The sequence below is a fragment of the Coenobita brevimanus genome, chromosome 22 (assembly GCF_032717465.1).
Source record: "Coenobita brevimanus isolate Jiangsu-jjx chromosome 22, ASM3271746v2, whole genome shotgun sequence".
In the NCBI taxonomy this organism is placed as follows: domain Eukaryota; kingdom Metazoa; phylum Arthropoda; class Malacostraca; order Decapoda; family Coenobitidae; genus Coenobita; species Coenobita brevimanus.
The window spans coordinates 2774510-2796054 of NC_136975.1; the positions used below are offsets into that span (position 1 = coordinate 2774510).

Below are 21545 nucleotides of genomic sequence, written 5' to 3' on the forward strand. Positions count from 1 at the left end.
AGTGGCACTGCATGAGCAATACACCCCAACCACCCCTTGGATATAAACCTGTACTGGCTCGATCCGAATGGAGTGCCTTAAATACCCACTTAACCACCTGGTGCCAAAATTTGGTTATATGGTTACCACTCAGTGTAGTAAATGGTTTCCTGGAGTACAGGAGGCCACATAGCTTGTCACTCAATGTAGAGTCACCCACAGGCAGAAGGAAGAGGAACGAATGAAAGCAAGAAAGACAGAAGAGCGAAGGTAAAGTCACCACTAGGCAGAAGGACGAGGAAGGAATGAAGGAAAGAAAGAAGAGGAAGGAAGGAAGAGAGGAAAGGGCAGACACCCAAAGCAGCACTACATCAAGTGAGTGGATGGTAAGCACCCCCACTTACCACATAAACAAGTACAGTAAGTAAACTAGAAAGCACTCGGACAGTGCATACTTCTGCCAATCCCACTGCCATTAAGCAGGATCTGGATCCAGATCCATGGAGATACTGTGTGGAATACATAAGATCTGAATCTGCCCCCAAATTTAATTAATTCCTTGACCCATGGCCCACTCTGCCACAAAATTTTATTGAAATTCATTGACAACTTTTGGACATACTGTGAGGGATACATAGGATCTGGATCTGCCACAAAATTTAATAAATTCTTTCTTGGCCCATGGCCCACCCTTCCACCAAATTTCATCGAAATTCAATGGAAACTTCAGAGATATTGTGCGGGATACTCTGGATCAGGATCTGCCCCCGAGCTTAACCAATTCTTTCTTGGCCCATGACCCACCCTTCCACAACTTTGCTGGCAGAGGTATAAGCAAATACAATAGGGTACAATGGAGTAATTTCACTGTGAATGGTGTTTTTTGCTAAATACAAACTGCCATATATGGTATATTGACATTTTCACTGCTTTAGCTATACATTTAACCCATCTGCTAAAGATACCTATAATCATTTTAGCCAAAAATAAATTTTGCCCCATGCCACAGATTTTGAAAACATATACAGTATATATACTGTATATATATATATATATATATATATATATATATATATATATATCATCATCATCATCATCATGGGCAGCCTGAGTTAGTCCACTGCAGGACAAAGGCCTCTCCCAAATGCTTCCATTCTGCCCGGTCAGACATTAGCCTGTTCCAACCCAGACCAGCAAACTTTCAGATTTCGTCTCTTCATCTGGTTATCGGTCTACCCCTTCCTCTAGCTCCATCTCTTGGTTCCCATTCTGTTGCTGCCTTTGTTCATCCATTGTCATTTCTTCTGTATATATGACCTGCCCAGGCCCATTTCTTCTCATTTCCTCTTTTTTAGTGCTGAGAATATTTTCTACATTTGTTTGTTCTCTTATCCAAGATGCTCTTTTCTAGTCTATCCAGGTTATGCCCAACATTATCGTCTCCATTCCTCCTTGTGCACTTCTTAATTTTCTTTCCAGACATTTCGTTATACTCCAAGTTTCTGAACCATAAGTCACTACAGGAACGACACACTGGTTGTATACTTTCCCTTTTAGTAAGAGGGGCATCTTGCTTTTCATAACAGAGTTTTGTTTTCTGAACATGCCCCACCCCATACCAATTCTTCATTTAATTTCTCTCTCTATCTCTGCTCTGCCCTAGGGTCCTCATGCTGCCCTACGGTGGGAAAGGAGGTCCAGATGATGATCACACAAAAGTGTCTCATGGTGAAATTACCTCGCCTGACGGGGTAATTTTGCTGGGATCTCGTTTCATTTTGTTTCGCTTTTAAAGGCTTTAACATGCTTGCATGCGTTGGCCTTGGTCACTTACTGGAGGCTCTCCATGCTGCTTGATCTCTGGCAGCCTCCCTATTCAATCCCTCAGCCTTGATTGAGGTCACACTCAATGACTTTATCCCAGGTCTTTTTCAGCCTACCTCTTGCAGCCCTCCAACACTTCTAATTTTCTGCACCCAATCATCATACCCCATCCTCTCAACGTGCCCAAACCATCTCAATCTATCTCTCCTCATCACAACACCAATTCACTTCAGTCCCATCCTACCTCTCAACTCTTCCACCATTAACCTAGCCCCTCAGGCCTTGCACTCAGGGACGCACTGCACGTCCACCTGAACCATCGTCATTTCTGTATGTTTGAGCCTGTGAATATCATCTTCCTTTGCTGCCCAGGTCTCACTACCATACAGCATTACACTCCTAACAAAAGCTGCATACAAAGATTCCTTGCCATAGAGGGAGAGCCCTCTCAATATCAGGAGAGGCAACAGCTCCCTGAACTTTTTCACTCTAGCCACAGAGCTAGCTCCAGCCCCACCTCCAGCACATAACATGTCTCTCAAGAATCAAAACTCTTCCACACATTCAAGAGACTAACCAGCAAAATCAATCTGTTCAAGCCTGACAATCTCTGCATGCTCTCCCAGACACACCCTACACACGAAATCAGCATTATCTCGCATTCTACCTCTAATACCACTACATCTCTTATGAACCCACTTATCACAAACACTGCACAAGATGGAATTACTTCCATGCCCTTGTGGCAAATCGCACATGGCCAATCTCTCTCTTCTTTTACAATACTGCCATCAGACCTCTCATGCTATCACCTTTGTTTTATATGCATTTACTCTCAAGCCCTTGTGTCCCATACCATCTCTCCATTTCCTAAATCTTTCCTCCACCTCCCTTTTATTCTCTGCAATCAACACCAAATCATCAGCATACAACATCTCCCACAGGAGTCCATTTCTGAAGCCACGTGAAAGGGCTTCAAGTACCATGATAAACAATAAGGGGCTCAAGACTGACCTCTGATGCATACCAACATTCATGGAAAACTCATCACTCAAATCTCCATTCACCCTTACCTGCATGCGAGCACTCACATACATAGCCATAACCACCCTAACCAGCTACTCCTCAATCCCAAGCTTTCTAATTCCCCACTTCACCACCTCTCTAGGGACTCTGTCAAAGGCCATCTCCAAATCAACAAAAACAAAGTACGGATCCCTTTTCTTTCCTATATGTTTTTCCTGACGCTGCTGAACAATGAATATAACATCAATGGTCCCTTTGCCTGGCATCAACAGAAACTGCTTCTCATCAATATTCATTCTTTCTCTAATCATACCTTCTAAAACTCTCTCTCTCCATTACCTTCAATATCTGGTCCAAAAGCTTTATGCCTCTATAATTTCCTCTTTCCAGGGCACTGCCTTTCCCCTTGTGCACATTTACAATTACACTCTTCAACCAATCATCTGGGACAACACGCTCATAGATATACATTCATCAAGTCAGTGACTAACTCCACTCCTGAATCTCCTGAGGCTGTCAACATTTCAGCAGTCAACCCAAACATACCTACTGCCTTCCCCACCTGCATCCTGCCTACTGCCCAGCTCACAGTAGCTGCATCAATCAAAGGCCATGACTCTCTAGGCATCTTTACTATCCCCCACTGTTCACCACTTCCTTTACCAATCATCTGGGACAACACATATTTAATTAAATTTATCAAGTCAGTGACTAACCCCACCCCTTTATCTCCTGAATCTTTCAACATTTCAGCAGTCAACCCAGACACACCTGCTGCCTTCCCCAACTGCATCCTGCCTATTGCCCAACTCAAAATAGCTACATCAATCAAAAGCCAAGGGCCAAACACTGAATCTGCTGGCTCCAATCCTTCCCTGTCCCAAACTCTTCATTCAACAACCTGGTATGATGCTCTCTCCAGGCATCTTTAATATCCCCACTGTTCACCACTACCTTTCCTTCATCATTCTTCACACACTGTTCACCTATGATATCTCTGTTTTCCCTCTTCATCTGATCTGCCACCTTAAGTATCATATTCTTCCCTTCCACACTACTTAGGTTATAAATAAAGGTCTCTGAGACTCAAACTTTGCCCTGTAAACCTCTTATCTAGCCCTATGCTTGGCAGCCAAGTATTCCTCTTTGTTACCACCCTTTTTCCATTCCTGGAAAAGCCTTTTTTTCTCCTTAACTGCAGTTTCTACACACTCATTCCACCACTAATTTACTTATGTCTTGGTGGGCCCCTTGTCCTCCCCCACACTGCATCAGTAACTCTCTAACTCTAAAGACCTCTGTACTGTTCATTAACACTTCTGTCAATGGCTCCCTGTTCAACCAGCACACCACTCATCCTGCTACAGAAGGCATCCCTTAATGCTAGTTTTTTAAACTTCCATACTTTCCTCATAGGTGCATTGGTCCTCTTTTTCATCACCATGACACATATCAGTAACTGCACTCACTCCTCACCCTTTGTAACTTTAATATCTCTCACACTCCCTAAAACTTTAACATCTCTCACTAGCCACCTATTGGCCTTCTTGACCAGGAAATAGTCTATCTGTCTGCTATTTACCCCAGACTCATATGTAATCAACCTACTCTCTTTTCCTAAAGTGTGTGTTGCACACATGGTGCCATAGGATGCCTTGTAGGATGTCTTCGTCGGAGTCTTTGTCGCTAGATGTTGGTCTGTGGTGAAAGCAGGCTGTCTGTCTGTTCTTCGCCATCGTTGTCAAAGGTCAGCTGTCTAGATGCAGTTTAGGCTTGTTCGTCACCTGTACTCCAACTGAAGTCTTCACTCTGATACCCAGTGTAGCCTGGGTTAATTACTAACCAAGGCTCCTTACATAGGTTAGGCTAGGCCTACCAGAAACATTAGGCTACCCTACAGAAGTCTGCCATCTAAATTACTGGACAGTCTGCAACACCTTGGCCTATAGCCTAGCAGGAGGAGAGACATACACAGCAATATAGGCCTACATACAGAAAATTTTTGAGAAACTTGTAGCCTACCCAACCCAACAAACCAAGAAATACTCCCCTACACAATTCACTCAACATGTGAATGAATAAAAGCACTCAAACACAAGTAGCTAAAATAATTAAGCTAGCTCAGTGTCAGCAGCAAAGTTGTCCTTGGTGTAGGACTTCACTTTCTTGCAAACCTATTTATGCAGCATTTTCTTCTGCCTGCAGCGTGACTCATAGGGTAGGCTACCATTCAAATTCACCACACATTCCCAAAATATAAAATTATTTTTTAATTATCTGAAACAGAGAGGTGAATGCTAATATGGCCTGAAACATGTAAATAATGGGTAATTAGAATGCCCCCCCCCCCTTTTTATTGATGCAATAAATGCTGAAAATTTTTAGTAAACAATATAATTCCTCAAATGCCATTTTTTTGCACAAAGGATCAAAACGTCACATGACCTTATTAGGTCGGCATTCCTCTAAAACCTAAGCCCAAAAGAAGCCGAATCCACGCAATAGTTTCAGAGCTATGAGCCTTTGAATCAGAATTATTGGCATCGCAGTGAAACTATCCCATGCTGAAATTACCTTATTTTACCCTAAATAAATTAATCAAATAAACCATTATCATCATTATTAACTTTATAACAAATAGGTACACAGGAGGTACAGTAAAATCTGAGGTAGGCTGCAGCTTGCAGTAGGCTTCAACAGCACTGTGTGTAGGAGTGAGCAAGCAGAGAGGGTTGGATGTATGGTATAATGATAGATTTGACAGTTGCATCTTTGGAGTGTGTACAACTATTTTCTCTGGCTCCTTGTCTGCAGCATGTATTTGGAGTGTAATGCTGTGTGGTAATGAGACCTGGGCAGTAAAAGCAGAGGATATCTGCAGGCTCAAACCATACAGAGATGATCATGATTAAATGAATATGTAGTGTGTCCTTGCATGACAGGCTTGGGGTGGCGGAGTTAGGACTGCAATGACAAGTTGAAAGAAAAGTTGAGACCTGAATATGTAAGTGTTGTAATGAGAAGTAGACTGAGACAGTTTGGGTATGTGAAGAGGAAGGAGGATGGAAACAGGATGCTGAGGCTAAGAAGTGTGAACAGTGAGAGTGGAGTTGTGAAAGGCATACCAAAAAACACCTGGGACGGGGTCACAGAGTGTGACCTCAACGATAGGGTAATAGGGGATTGAACAGAGAGGCTACTAGGAATCATGCAGCATGGAGAGCCAGCACTAGGCGACAAGGGCCGATACATGCAAGAACTGTGCTTCTGTGCCTACACCCTGCCTAGGTAAACTCTTTCATCTTTGTCTATCAACTTGCACCTTTCTTTCTTGCTGGAAGTTTGCTCTTATTCAGCCTGTCCCAAAGATGGGTGACCATTCCCATCCCTCCAACTATCACCCAATTGTATTAACATCCTGTGTTTCAAAAGTTTTTTAATCTATTTTTGATAAAAAAATTTTTAAAGAATCTTTCCTACCACAACCTTCTTTCTGACCATCAGCATGGGTTCCGTCATGTACGCTCCACTGGCGATCTTCTCACCTTCCTTTCAGACTCCTGGTCATCCTCCTTTCGAAACTTTGGGCAAAAGCTTTGCCACTGCACTTGACATCTCAAAGGCTTTCGATCAAGTCTGGCATAAATCTTTAATTTCCAAACTGTCCTCTTACGGTTTCTATCTTGTCATCGGCTTCCTTTCTGGTCATTCTATAGCAGCTGTTGTAGATGGCCAACATTCTTCTCCTAGAGCTATCAATAGCAGTGTTCTTCAGGGCTCTGTCCTATCAACAACTCTCTTCCTTATATTCATTAATGACCTTCTAAGCTGTAAATCTAATGCTGTTCACTCATATGCTGATGACTCCACCCTTCACCTTTCCATTGCTTACCACAAAACAACAAAAACAACGTTACAGCTCCCTTTTCTCTCCTATATATTTTTCATGAAGCTGTTGGACAATAAATATGGTATCAGTGGTTCCTTTGTCTGCCATAAACCATAACTGCACTTTATCAATATTCACTCTCTCCCTTATCATACTTTCTATGACTCTCTCCATTACCTTCATTATCTGGTCCAAAAGTTTTATGCCTCTATAATTTCCTCTTTCCAGGGTAACACCACCCCCCTTATACACATTTACAATCATGGTTTTCAGCCAGTCAGCTGGGATAACACAAATTTATCAAATCAGTAACCAAACCCATTCCTATATCTCCCAGGCCTTCAGCAGTCAACTCAAACACTCCCACTGCCTTCTCCAATTGCAGACTCCCTATTGCCCTGCTGATAGTAGCAGCATCAATCAAAAGGCAAAGGGCCAAACACTGGATCTGCTGACTTTTCCTTTCCCATCCCAATCAAACCTCTCATTCAGCAGGCGATTATAATGCTCTCTCCAGGTGTCTTTAATATCCTCACTGTCCACCACAACCTTTCCTTTTATCTTTCCTCACACAGTGCCCCCATATGATATCTATGTTTTTTCCCTGTTCATTTGATTTGCCACCTTAAATACAGTATTCTTCTTTTCAGCACTATTTACGTTATCCAGTAAAAGTCTCTGAGCCTCATATTTTGTCCTGTATACCTCTTTTCTAGCCCTGTGCTTGGCAGCTAAGTATTCCCCATTGTTAACACCCTTTTTCCATTACTAGTAAAGTCTTCTTTTCTCCATAACTGCAACTTCTACACCTTCATTCTACCACCATGTTGCCTTATGTCTTGGAGGGCTCCTTGTCCATCCACACAATTAATCAGTAACTCTCAAGAGACTCATCTTGAGAGCTCTGTACTGTTCATTAATACTTCTGTCAACAGTTCCTTGTTCAACCATCACAGCCAGCATAAGAAACTTCCAAGCAGAAGGGGTAAATGTTGGAGTGGAAAAACATTCCAAACCTTTGTCAGCCTAGGAAAATTTATCTCCAAAGGCAAGTGAAAAAAGTACAAGAGATGAAATATTAGTAGTACATGAACTTTCATCCAAAACTGTACCTTGAAGCCTGTCTAGCAATGCAGAATGCAGCCCACTGGTTAACACACTTACTGGCGGCTACAACAACTGCTTCAGCTGGCCCTGACCATACGTGACTATGGTACACCTGCAGCACTAGTGTGGCCAGTGTTACCTGTAGCGCAATGGAATATTAGCGCCAAAGTCTTAACATATGACAACTTGTGTGGCACGCAAAAGGACTGCAATGCCAAAGGGAACTGACTGTTCATTCTATGCACAGAGTCAAAAACAATATAAAAACACACATATACCATTAATTTCATTAGTCACAATTTTTTCCCCATCCAAAATATGGATGAAGCATGATCAAGAAAATAACAAAAAAGTAAATAAGTATGGTACAAAACTGGGAGAAATGCAAAAAGCATGCCCAATGCCCTCTGAAATGGTCAACAAAATCATACTGCCATTCTCAACCCCCCCCCACACATCATCATCAAATACAAATGCACAAATAAAAAGCAAAGCTAACCACTGGTTTGTACTGAGGGCATTAAGAGGATCTTCATGAGAGAGAGAGAGAGAGAGAGAGAGAGAGACAGAGACAGAGAGAGAGAGACTAACCATGAGCTTTGTCTTATGAGCATTAAGAGGGGCTTCATGGGTAAGCTTCTGCATGAGCTTGAGTATGGGAGGAAGGTGTGGGGTAAGCACATCCTTGCGACTTCCACCAAGTGATGCCAAAGCCTCACATACCAGCTGACAACCACACACTGTAAACAAAAACATCATCATTATCATCATCCTGAATCTGTTTTCATAATTACTGTCATCATCATCACCATCATCATCATCACCATTATTATTCTAAGTCCCTAACATCATCCAGTGCTAATGAGGAGACCACACATGGTGTTACTGTGTACTTTTTGGGCAGAACAGCTGCAGTGTCCATGTAGGAGCCAAACCTCCTCATATTTCCCTGCACCTTGCCATGAAAAGGACCCTAATCTGACCTTAGTGAAATGCTGTCTACCACATGGGGGTGTTGGATCCCTAACGGTCAATATACTGTGATGTACTTAAAGAACAGCCTCACAAGAGTCATTGACTACCTCTGGTTGAAAGGTCTGTTTTGCCAGTCAGATGGGGTCAAACAACAACAGCTTCTATGATCAAACATATGAGGACTAAGAGCTGGCTTTTATGATGACCACAGTAAACATGTCAGCTTTGTGGAATCAAATGACCAACTTCATTCTTATAATCTATACAGTTCAAAAAATAATTAATACACAGGAGGGCACTTCTGTTTATGCATCAAAAATATATCTTTTCTGGCACTGTTTTTTAACTGGACCACCTGTGGTGAATTTTCCTTCACAAGAAGCCTTGAAAACTCTAGCTGTTCTTGCTCAACTCTGGTTAATCTGAATGAGCAGACTCAGACTGCAGGTAAGCAATCACCCATATGAAGTTGTCTGACAGGTTCCCTACACAGCTGATGCTGTGTCTCCATCTTAGAGCCATTTTATAAAACTTATGAGTTCAGGGGAGTGAATGGTGAAGACATTCCTGAGCATCAATCATTCTCACTATAAAAAAATCTGGACTGACAACATTGGCAAAGCCCAGTTCAGGCATTTCCATGCCAGGACAGTTGTTACACTGAGTGAGAATGTGCTACATAAGCACTAACAGCATGCAAATTTTGAACGTTTCTTCTGTTTAATAAACCAGACATACTGTATGCTGTTATTATTAAAGAGGAAATATGTATATATGCACTAGAATTGGTGAAAACTGATGCACAGAGGATGCATTGATGAGCAAGATACAGTATACTGTATAAGCTAAACATGAATAATGATTTAGCTCCCTTATGCCATTATTTGGACAAAATAATTGTTGAAGATATCTAGATCTGAATTTATATGAGCAAAGTGAATGTGTTATCGCATACTTCACAGATTTCCATGGTATGTTTCCTGCAAACCCACCAAACAAGAACTATACATCAATATATCCTGATTATGTGCACTTCTACTCATGCAGCTGTACATCACATGTTCCTATATTTATACTGCAAGATGAAAAAACACAGTTATTACAGAATTACTTTTAGCATGAAGAATGCTTTTACTTCTTTATAAGGCTGGTGGAATGGAAACATCCATTGCAGCACCAACATATGAGGGAAGCAGTAACACTCCTCCAATTTATCAGTAATTTCTTTCCACACCTACAAGCCAGCTATGAGCAGCAGATCATGCTGGAAAATAAAGGTTACCAGATGTGTGCACTGTCACAGCTGTTCATTCAGTTTCCATTTATCTGATCAATTTCATCTGTTCTGGCAGAAAGACACTCACTGTACCCTCCTACAGGTGTGATATGCAATAAGACTGGTTATTCATCAGGTTACACAACAGCGTACAAGTATGGTGGCTTCACTGTTTATGTGGTTAATTTGGGGGTTGACAAGCCATGTACTGTACATAAAGAAGAACACGTAAACAGTACCATACGACCCATTATAATACGGCTAATGGGGAGAGGAAGATCTTGAAAAATTTTTAAATATGTAGTCCCTATCATGGCCCTATTGAAAGCTGTACCACTAATATATACACTCACTGACCACTGCTGGGCATATTAAATACTGACTGTACAAGAATAAAGGTAATAACAGGGGAGATTTAAACTCACCTTGAAACTAGCAGAGATGACTAGGTTGTATTGAGATGGAGGGGGGAGGGTGATCCATAGCTGAGGGGCTTGAGGTGGGGGTGCCTCCACCCTTCGAAGGCTGAGGCTAGACCTCAAAACCCTCAAAATCACATAAACCACAAAAATCCCACATAAACACTGAGCAAGCAGCACTTGGGGTTACCATAATGGTGAAAAATGCAAACAAGGAACATGTAAATGGCAAGTCCACTGTAACTAACATTAGTGTGCGCGAGCTTGTGCGCACACACACACACACACACACACACACACACACACACACACACACACACAGGAAGAAAGAAAACTTCGAAAAAGGTATAGTTGACAAAATGTAAGGAAGAACTTAAACTGTTTTACAGGTATGTTAATGGCAAACTGAAACAAAAGGAAGGAATCAATAAGCCGTAAGTAGAAGGATATGTCTATAAAAGTGCAGTTATGCAAGCTGAAATAATGAACAAATGCTTCCAATCTGTCCTCACTAGAGTATTCTGCAGAGGAGGAGGGAGTGACTAGAAATGTAGTGTTAAAGGATGTAAAGGTTGAAGTGCAGGAAGTATACAAATTATATGCTGGAAACTCAAGATGCGAGGAAGACCCCAGGCCAGATGAGATCTCTGATTGGATACTAAAGGAATGCAGAGAACAAATGGGAGATAAGAATCATAGCTTAACTGTGTGTTCTCTGGAAGAAGGGAAAGTGCCTCAGGAATGGAAGAGGGCCAATGTGGTAACAATTTATAAAGGGGGGAACAAGGAAGTACCCCTGAATTACAGGTGTCCCTGACGAGCATTGTAGCAAAACTGTGTGAAAGAATCATAAAATACAGATGGATAAAATACCTGGAGGAGATGGATATTTTGGCAGAAAGTCAGCTTGGATTCAGATGTGGAGGGTCGTGTGTTTCCAACTTGTTGAGCTTCTACTCAAAGGCGATAGATGAGCTAAGGAAAAGAGATAGTTGGGTGGACTGTGTGTATTTAGATATGGAGAAAGCCTTTGACAAGGTACCCCACATGCGACTAATGTGGAAATTGGAATACTGTACTGTACTTAGGAGGACTCAAGGGGAACCTCTTAGAGTGGATGAAAGACTTCTTGAGAGACAGACAAATGGGAACAGTAATAAAAGACAAGATGTCTGGATGGAAGGAAGTAACAAGTGGAGTCCCACAGAGGTCAGTGTTAGCGCCCGTAATGTTCCTGATTTACGTAAATGATATGGTAGATGGAATGAACATTTATGCAGGTCTGTTCGCTGATGATGCGAAGATCACAAGAGTAGAAATTGAAGAAGACCAAAATGTTGCTGGAGGACCTGGATAGGATTCATGACTAGAGCTGAATGTGGGAAATGAAACTCAGTGGGAAAAAAAAAAAAAAATATTGGAAATGGATAAAGTGTGGTTGGTGGGGGTGTTCACCATCCATTCATAGTGCTGCTCTCAGGAGGCTGCCAGTTTCTCTCTTCCTTCCTTCTTTCCATCCTTCCTCTTCTGTCTTTCTTTCTTTCTTTCATTCTTTCCTCTTCCTTCTGTCTGCGGGTGATTCTACACTAAGTGACAAGTCAAATGGTTTCCTGTATACCAGGAAACCATTTACTATGCTGACTGGCAACCATATAACCAAATTATGGCACCTGGTGGTTTAGTGGGTAATTTAGGCACTCCAATTGGAATGAGCAAGTGCAGGCTTATATCCAAGAAGTGGTTGGGGTTTATTGCTCACGAAATGCCACTCAGGGATGAGTGAGGGTGGTCACTCTCGTCTTAAATGTCAAGACCAACTTGCACAGCCCAGGGCTCCTACTCTCCTCATGGGGCATCACAAGATTTGATGATGATGATGACGGAAATGGGTAAAAGTACCAAGAGACCATCACTGAGTTTTGATGGGTAATGAACCAATCACAAATGCGAGAGAAGAGAGGGACTTGAGAGTGCTGGTCCAGGATAACTTGTCACTTGAAAAACACATTAACAAGATAGTTGGAGAGACGAATAATCTCTTGACTAACATAAGAGTAGCAATTCATTGCATGGATGTGGAGATGACAAAAAAATTGAGAATGGCCATGATCCGCTCCAGGTTACACTATGCACCAGCAGTGTGGTCCCCACATAAAAAGAAACATATAAACAAGATCGTGAAAATACAAAGAAGAACAAACAAGTTGGTCCCTAGCCTGGCAGATCTGCCATACAGGGAAAGACTGGAAAAACTAGTTCTGTCTTCCTTAGAAGAAAGGAGAGAGAGGGGTGACATGACTGCAGTGTTCAGGGCCAAGATGGGAGTAGAAAAAATTGACAGAGATCTGATTGTATGGGATGAGAGAGTAACATGAGAACACAGAATGAAACTAAAAAAGCCAAGTTGCCTGAAGGAAGAAAAATATTTTCCATATAGACGCACAGACCTGTGGAAGAGCCTGGAGAATGAGATCGTCCAGTCCAAAAAATGAGTTCAAAGCAAAATTTGACAAATTGAGATACAGAGACAGGACCCCAGAAGCGTAGCTCATTTCTTGTATATCAGAACTTGGAAATACAACCAGGTAAACACACACACACACACACACACACAAACACACACACACACACACACACACACACACACAGGTTGCTGTTAAAAATAATGAAAACCCTTAAAAACAAATACATATACAGTACTTTCATTCTTTTTTCATATCTGATCTACCAATTCAAAAAGCAAACACCAAATTTTGTTTGATATCAGCAAAAATGCCAAAACCTCTGATACACTGCATTTGTTCAGTGAATTGGTTCAGGTAAATATTATCCCATGAGGTTGAAAGCACCAACTTCCGACAAGGGAAGATAAATACACAGATGACATGAAACAGGTTACAACTTACCAGAAAGTAGGTTGTCAGATAAAGTGTCAGTGAGGGTAACAGCCAAATCATTCATGATGCTGGGCTTTGTACGAGCGAGCAAAACTGCACACACCTGCAAAGATAAGATCATCAGCAGCAGCAGCAATAGGGCCACCACTGCCATCGCCGCTGCCGCCACCACCACCACCACCAACAACAATATTATCAATACCATCACCAGCATAATCATCATCAGCATCAACACTAATAGCACTATCATAATCATCATCACTATCACCTGTAGGCACAAACACTGGTTCATAATGTAGTGGGAAAGAGTAACTTGCCATTGCCTTCAGGTGACTACACTAGGTGACAAGGTAAATTGTATCCTATGTGCCATGAAACCGTTTACTACTTTCATGATGAAATGGCTGGTCTAAATTATATATCTGGGACACTAGTTAAGGGTGTAATCATACCAGACACGTGCGTAGACCCATAGGTACAGCAGTTTCGTCCAATGCTGCATCACCCTGCTGTGTGGAGCCGAAGACAGTCTGTAGAAGGCTCAGTGCCGCACAGTGTGCCTCCTCACATAACTCACTGTTCTTCTGTTCCTCATGACTGTAAATATAAAATACAAAAATACTGTTGTTCTTTCACCTTAATCTGGCCCAGATTTTCATAATTTTGTGTAGTCCAGTAGACCTTTGCTTTAACAAATCTGGACATCAGTTTTAACGTACACTATGAAGGCCATTGAACTTCCATCGGCTATGATAAACGACATCCGTTAAATGGGGTGCAATGGGGCAAAATACATGTTTCCTACCCATTTTACTCCAACCTGGCTTGAAAGTTCCCTTGCCCCATTGTGATTCCTAAGTCATAATAACAGACCACTGTATAGAAATACTGTGCTAGTCATGAAGAAATGCTATGACAAGGATGTGAAATAAGTTGCAAAATGGAAAATTATGGGCCACGTTAGTGCAAAATGAGCATAGTTTTCATTTTTAGTACTAGAATATGTTATGGTACTCATTTTTTTTCAATTAAGTGCTTGAAATCTCAATGGGGGGGGCACCACTGGATATAAAAGACTATCAACTTTATTGGATCAGGCTTCCCCTCAATTACTCCGTTATAGCATGGGTCTACTGTAATTTCCCACTGCTCTGTATAATAATAAGACGATGCTATGGCTCCGCATCCTTTCCACAACACTCTGAGACTAGGGAGTAGACTGTAGCACCAGTACTCCCAAGGTGGATGGAAGGCTGATGACAGGGAAAGCTGGAGTTCCTGATCATCAACCCTCAGGACTAACTTCTGACCAACCCCCGTTGCCGAATTCTTTCGGTGTTTCAGTAACAGTAAGCCAGCATGCTCTGTAATACAAGCTACTCTGACTGTCTGCACCAAACTATAAGCACATTACACACTTCTTATTTGAAATTTTGTTAAAAATGGTATCTCTACATCAAGCCTCGAACTCCTTTGGCAGCTGGGCATAGAAGCCCGTACAATTTGCCCCTCTCACAGTGATGACCAAGTGAGATACAGTAATCTCTCAATTATTCGTTGTCACAGGTGTTCCTTACGTGTCATCAAGTGGGTTGGCGGAGGGTTAGTGCCCCTCCCAGGAAAATAAATAACTAAAAATACAAACAAGAAGCCTCATATCAGGGCAGACCAACAGCTGAAAATCAAGGACCAGACAAAGGACATGGTATCAACTGCAACATGGAATGTAAGGGGTGCAAATGATGAAATGAATGAAAGAGAGATTGTCCAGGTGCTTGAAGGTGCAAAAGTGGACATACATGGATTAACCGAGACTATATGGAATGGTTAGCATGTAAAAGAAAGGCAGTATGGATGAGATATGTGCACATCCCTCAGAATACTGCATAAGTGTCTGGGTGACAAGCATCATAAGAGGAGCTATGAATAGAGAATTTATTGAGAAAAAGAGCAATTTAGACCTAGAAGTACATCACTGTATATGAATGTACTGTATGGCTCAACGGCACTCTGTGTTTAACAATTTTTGTTCAGCAAAAGCCATGACACCTGGGAAATTACCGAACAACACAGTGTTCAGCTTCAATGAATTATTGGCTTTAATGACGGGAGTCTGGGACCAATTAGTTCATTATATTGAGGGTGTACTGTATAGGGTGCAGAGAGTGTGCGCAGCAACACAAGTTACTGATAAAAGACTTGGTGCTTAAGGAGCAGGTGATGACGAGGGAAACCTATGCATCTACAGTAGGAGGAAAATATGGAAGTTGGAAAACCAAGCAGTGAGAGAGGCCTTCTACAGCGAGACATTTTGAGCTGTGTCTGAACAGGAAGCTGCTGATAGAAATGTAAATGAACAGTACCAAGCTCTCAAAAACAATCTCCAACAGTCAGTGATTCAGTATGTGGATGGGCAAGGGGCTATCCAAGACCTAAGGTAACATGGTGGCAGGATGTGTGTGCAGAGGCCACAGTTAAGGAGAAAGGAAGACTTTTCCGGGAACGAAAAAGGGGTGGTAACTGACAGACACTTGGCTGCCAAGCATAGGGATCGAACGGAGGTATACAGGGAAAAATCTGAGCCTGAGTCTTTTACTCGATAACTTAAATAGCGATGAAATGAATAATATGATATTTAACCCCTAGGATATGCAATTCAATCAACTGTACTGGTGTGAAAATCTGTATATGGAGCCGATTTCTCAACTCTTTCCAGAAGTAAAAGGTGTTATGCCCAAGGTTTAGAGCTTGAATTTACACACCTTATGCTGCAAACCAGAGCATTTTAGACAGACTGGTTCATGTGCTACAGACCGTCAAAGATTTTAAAAGTTACCCTTCCAGATGGTGCGACTCCTGTTTTCTATGTGCTCCCACCCCATTCCTCCCCTCCCTCCTTCCCGCCTATTCAGCGCTTAGTTCTGATTGATTGGAAGGGATATAGGTCGCAATCGGGGCAGAGCATGTTTTTTTCCAAGTTTTCCCTAAGCCCCTCAATTGATCACATGCAGTATCTTGCATAATCTTGAAAAAGGATAAATTGATCCTGTTAGCACTTTAGGGATTCAGAGGGTAAATCAGATGAAGAGGGAAAATAAGGATATTGCAGGTGAGCAGTGTTTGAAGAATGATGATGGAAAGGTGGTGGTGGACAGCGAGTATATTAAAGATGCCTCCAGACAGCAATATGAAAACTCGACCCTTGATTCGGCGGACCCCTATATCCCAGATTTCGGATTTCCCAGACACGGGCAGAGGCTGGACAATATTATCAAATGCCGGAAAATTGCCCGTACAAGTTCGGGATCCTCACAAAAGTCCAGCCATTATTCTCCCATATACAGTAAAAGCTCGATTAACCGGAATGCATGGGGATTCTTCCATTCCGGATATGGAAATTTCTGGATAATTGAATGTTACTCTTAGAAATTTTCTGCGAGTCAAACAAATGAAACAGTACCAAACTTGGGACTTTATTTCATACAGTACATTATTCAGTATTAGATACAGTACAGGTAAGATACAGTAGAGGTACACTCATACTCACTAATATCTACCCAGGGGTGCCCCCTTCCTACCTCAGAATACCCAGGGAAGAGGGGAGGGGAGGATAAAACGAGCTCCACCCGCCACTATCCTGACTCCTGACCATTTCCCATATCCCTACCCAATCCCCCACCCCACCCATTATTCCTAACTAGCAGTTACATCACAAGCTGATTTCATGCTTAACACTCCTGGTCCCACTGCTAATACAAATAAAGACTACTAAGATATGTTAAAAAAATATAACTATCAACATGTTGCAGCAAGAAATTACTGTAATGCATTATGACATTGATTGTAAAACAAAAACATTAACAACGGCCACCTCAGGCCTCCTGTGTTGGGTGCACTGCTTTGCAAATACACACACACACACTCACACACACACACACACACACACACACACACACACACACACACACACACACACACACACACACACGCACACTGAAAAACAAAGACATAAACACATCCAAACACGCAGGCACAGACACAGACGCATGCAAGCACCCAACGCATGAGGCCTGGGATGGCCGTTGTTAATGTTTTTGTTTTATTGTCAACATTATAATGCAGTAATTTCTTGATGCAGCATGTTCACAGTCATATTACAGTATATACTTTTTACATATCCTAGTGTTTTATATTTGTGTATTAGTAATGTGACTATGAGTGTAAAGTACAGTATGAGGTTAGCTTGAGATGTAACTGCCAGTTAAGAATGACGAGTGGGGGGCTGGGAGGGGTAGGGGTATGGGGGAGGGTTGGGAGCTGGGGTAGAGGCTAGGGGTATGGGGGAGGGTTGGGAGCTGGGGTAGAGGAAGGTGGAGCTGGTTTCGTCCCCCCCCCCTCCCATCTTCCCTGGGTATATGGGGGTATGAAGGGGGCACCCCTGAGCAGAAATTAGTGATCGTGAATGTACACTACAATACACACAAAAAGACAGCAAGAGAAATTGTACAGGGCTGAACACTAACCAGCAAACATTACCAAAAATAATTTTAAGAAAAATTTAGCATAAGTTACAGGCTAAAATAATTTGAAAACTTAGCTGCGTACACTACTTTATCCCGTACTGTACAGAACTAATCAAGAATTATGAGGGGATGACCGATATCTGGAATATTTTCGACCCCATGCCGGATCAAATTTGAGTTCCGGTTATACGGATGTGCCAATGCATCGGATGCCAGTTAATCGAGCTTTTACTGTAAAACTATAAGCAATCTGCTGCACAACACGGTATAATTTTAGCAAGGTTTTGACTTGATAAAGGCCATCTGTAGCGCACACAAGAAGATATTTTCATACATGAAACGTATCTTGGCCACCAACCCGCTTCATGCCACCAGTTCCTAGCTCGTGGCAATATCCCATTTGCCTCTTACCTTTCTCTAATGCCACTATAAATAGTTTATTGCATAACAGTCAAATTTAAGGAAGGTTTGGACACAATAAAATTCATAATAAAAATTATTTTCTTACAGACAAAGTCACCGGGATCCATTCCTGCTCACTTGGTTCACCTGACTCAGTGCGATTAAATACCGAATTGGCACTTTTCACTGGAAAATATATATATTTTTTTTCGCTACAGTGCCTCATACGCACCTAATTATCTGAAATTCGCTAAAAAAATTGTACTTATAATTTAATTTAAAAATTAGGTTTCAGAGTTAAAATGCACCAATGTTAGCAGATATTTCACCTTCAGATCATCAGCACACCTTGACAGACTTCTATTTTGCATAAATATTTATTCCGAGTACAAAAAATGTATCTGCATTGTAAATTGATATTTATACAAAACAAAAGTCCGTCAAGGCGAGTTATTAGGATAGAGACAAAACACTTCTGCTAACTAAGAAATTTTTGCTCTGAATCCTGATTTTCTATTAAAAATTAAATTAAGCAAAAAATTTTGGCTGAATTTCAAATAATTAGGGGTGCAAACCTATATGGTGATAAAGATTAAGAGATTTTCCAATTACAACTGCTGATTCGGTCAAAGATTGAGATCACATTCGATGACTGTGTGTTTGTATCTCTGTCAGCTGATTAGTGGTTGGCTCACCTTGTGGTGTTCCATTCCTTGTTCATTTTCCTCTTTTTTCCTCAGCTTTCTGATCTTTTTCTATCATACCCTTCACATTCTCATCAACAACTGTCTAAATAACCATTCTTAGGGTTGCAGCTAGCAAAATACCGCTATTGTGTCAGTTATTATTATTACTGTTATTGTCAGTGTCATTATTTTATGTACTGTGTATGTTAGTTATGTTGAGATAGGTAGCCTACATTCCAGAATGCTCTAGAATATCGGGATAATTGCTGGACAATACTGGAGAATTCGGACAAAGTACTGTACGGTAATAGTCCAGGGAATGGTATGTGGGGTGGGACTTTTGTTATTCCCAGTCTTCTGGGGTTCCCGGACTGGTCTCCCCCCGTTTTAGTCCGGGAAATCGAGGGTCGAGTGTGGTTGCTGAGTGATGAGTTTGACTGGAACATGGCAGGTTTGTCAGCAGATCCAGTGTTTAGTCCTAAGTAAAGTACCCTCACATCCAGTACGCGTTTGTCCAGTACTAGTCTCGTCCAGTACGGTCGAAAAAAAAATTAAATACAGTAATTTATTTCTGCAGTACAGATTTGTTGGGCTAGAATGGATCGGCCATGCAAAGTGGGCCAAATCTGAGGAGTTCTTCTCTAGTACTGACAAGCTGTGTCCAGTGTTACTACCAGTGCATGAACGGGAAGATGGCCAACACTGAGGAATATTTCCCTAGTACTGTACTGCTGCACCAGTCCAGTACACCTTCATCCTGACTCATGACATGTGCCAGACAAATTGCAGTACTGCAATTCCCCCTCATGACGAAGATGATGATGTGTCAATGTGTGACTATGAGGGATTTATGAGGGAGGTTGAGGCAAAGAAGCCTCCTCAGGATCCTGAAGGCCCTCCTCTGTGGGGTCAGCAAGTTGCGTGACATGCTGCATGAGGGGCTGTCGTTTGCAGCTGTGGGGCAGTACTTTTGAGTAAATGAGAGCTCAGTGCTTCTCCAGTGCTCAACTTCAGCTCATCCTGCCTTGCAGTACAGAACATTCATCATTCATTGTCCATTATGTAGCTACTGCAAAGCAAACTCTCATCATCACCATGGGTGAGTACCCTGTACAATACAGTAGAATATACTGTATTGTACCAAGAATTATTCATGTATAGTCATGTAATGTCTTTTTAGGATGTATCAAAATGCCATAAAATGCACTTACAGGTGTTATAGTGATTTGTGGGTAATAGGAATAGCTAAAACTTTAAAATCAGTGACTTCTGCAATAGCTTTAGGATATTTGCATAATTCAATATTACAGGGTTTTCTAATATACAACTCCCGTGAATATTGGGATCTGACTGTAACAACAAATAACAATATTCCTGCATGACTTCAGGCAGGGGTAACAGCAAGACTATCTATCTATCTGTCTATAGCCAGATGCCATAATCCAATAAGGGGTGGCAGTTTGTATTTGAGTTATTAGTTTTAAGGGAAGGGGCACCAACCCACTTTTTCACAAGAAGGGAACACTTATGGGTTGGTTATATGGTTACCATCCAGCATTGCAAATGGTTTCCTGGCTTACAGGAAACCATTAGGCTTGTCAATCAATGTAAAGCCACCTGAAAAGGCAAGAAGAGAAATAAAAAGTGACACCTGAAAAGGGAAAGAGTAATAAAAAGTGACAGGAAAGATGGGAGAAATAGAGAGAAAGGAGGGCTGATAAAGAACAAGAATGATAAGGATGAAGGAAGAAGTAGGCAGCACTACATCAAGTGAGCGGATGATGGTCACCACCACCTACCATCAAACAGCATGACAATGGGAACTACCCTAAACAAAAGTTCACTTATGCTACTCAAATTAACTTCACTAACATTTAACAGTGACCCCATATACTATGTGGTGTTCAAATGTTTGAAGCTTTTTATGCATTAAATAATTCAATCATGAACCTGAAGTATGTCTCACATTTAATAGCATAATGCCTGCTCACATCACAGACATTTCGTGACAAATGACTTTACCTTATAATATAGAACAATCAAGTCAAATGTGGACTTACACATAGATGGCAATATTTGTGAAGACCTGGAGAGCTCGACAGGCAACCCTAATGTTGCCATCAAATACTGCCTCACGACACAAACCAACCAACGCACAGTCTGAGGTGGAGAGGGTATCACCATCATTACTATCAATATTATGCAGAGATACCACGTTGAGTACACCGCTTCCCGTCCGATCAGCGAAGTTAAGCAACGTTGGGTCTGGTTAGTACTTGGATGGGTGACCGCCTGGGAACACCAGATGCTGTTGGCATCCCTACGTGTCAAGTGGGGTTGGTGGAGGATTAGTGCCCCTCCCTGTAAAACAATTAACTTCAAGTCCTTGGCCACCCCGTTTGGGATACATGGCGTCTGGCAATGAATGAATGCTTAAGTGTAGTGGAAAGAGTGGAATGAAGTGCTTGTTGGAGATATGTAAGAATGCATGGATGAGTGAAACTGTGCCTGCAGAGTGGAAAAAGGCTGTGATTATACCCCT

General features: G+C 41.8%; 1 protein-coding gene and 1 pseudogene across 1 annotated transcript in view; one reads left to right on the forward strand and one right to left on the reverse strand.

Annotated features, from left to right (window-relative positions):
* defl (Integrator complex subunit 7) overlaps nt 1-21545 on the reverse strand; it is a 69516-nt gene that overhangs the window by 26968 nt on the left and 21003 nt on the right. Inside the window, exons 8-12 of the mRNA XM_080266773.1 lie at nt 21064-21163; nt 13845-13989; nt 13402-13495; nt 8417-8565; nt 7831-7964 (exon numbers count right to left, since the gene is read on the reverse strand). Coding sequence (XP_080122899.1) covers nt 7831-7964; nt 8417-8565; nt 13402-13495; nt 13845-13989; nt 21064-21163 — 622 coding nt within the window. The remainder of the gene's footprint in view (nt 1-7830; nt 7965-8416; nt 8566-13401; nt 13496-13844; nt 13990-21063; nt 21164-21545) is intronic.
* On the forward strand, nt 21202-21320 carry LOC145392621 (5S ribosomal RNA; annotated as a pseudogene).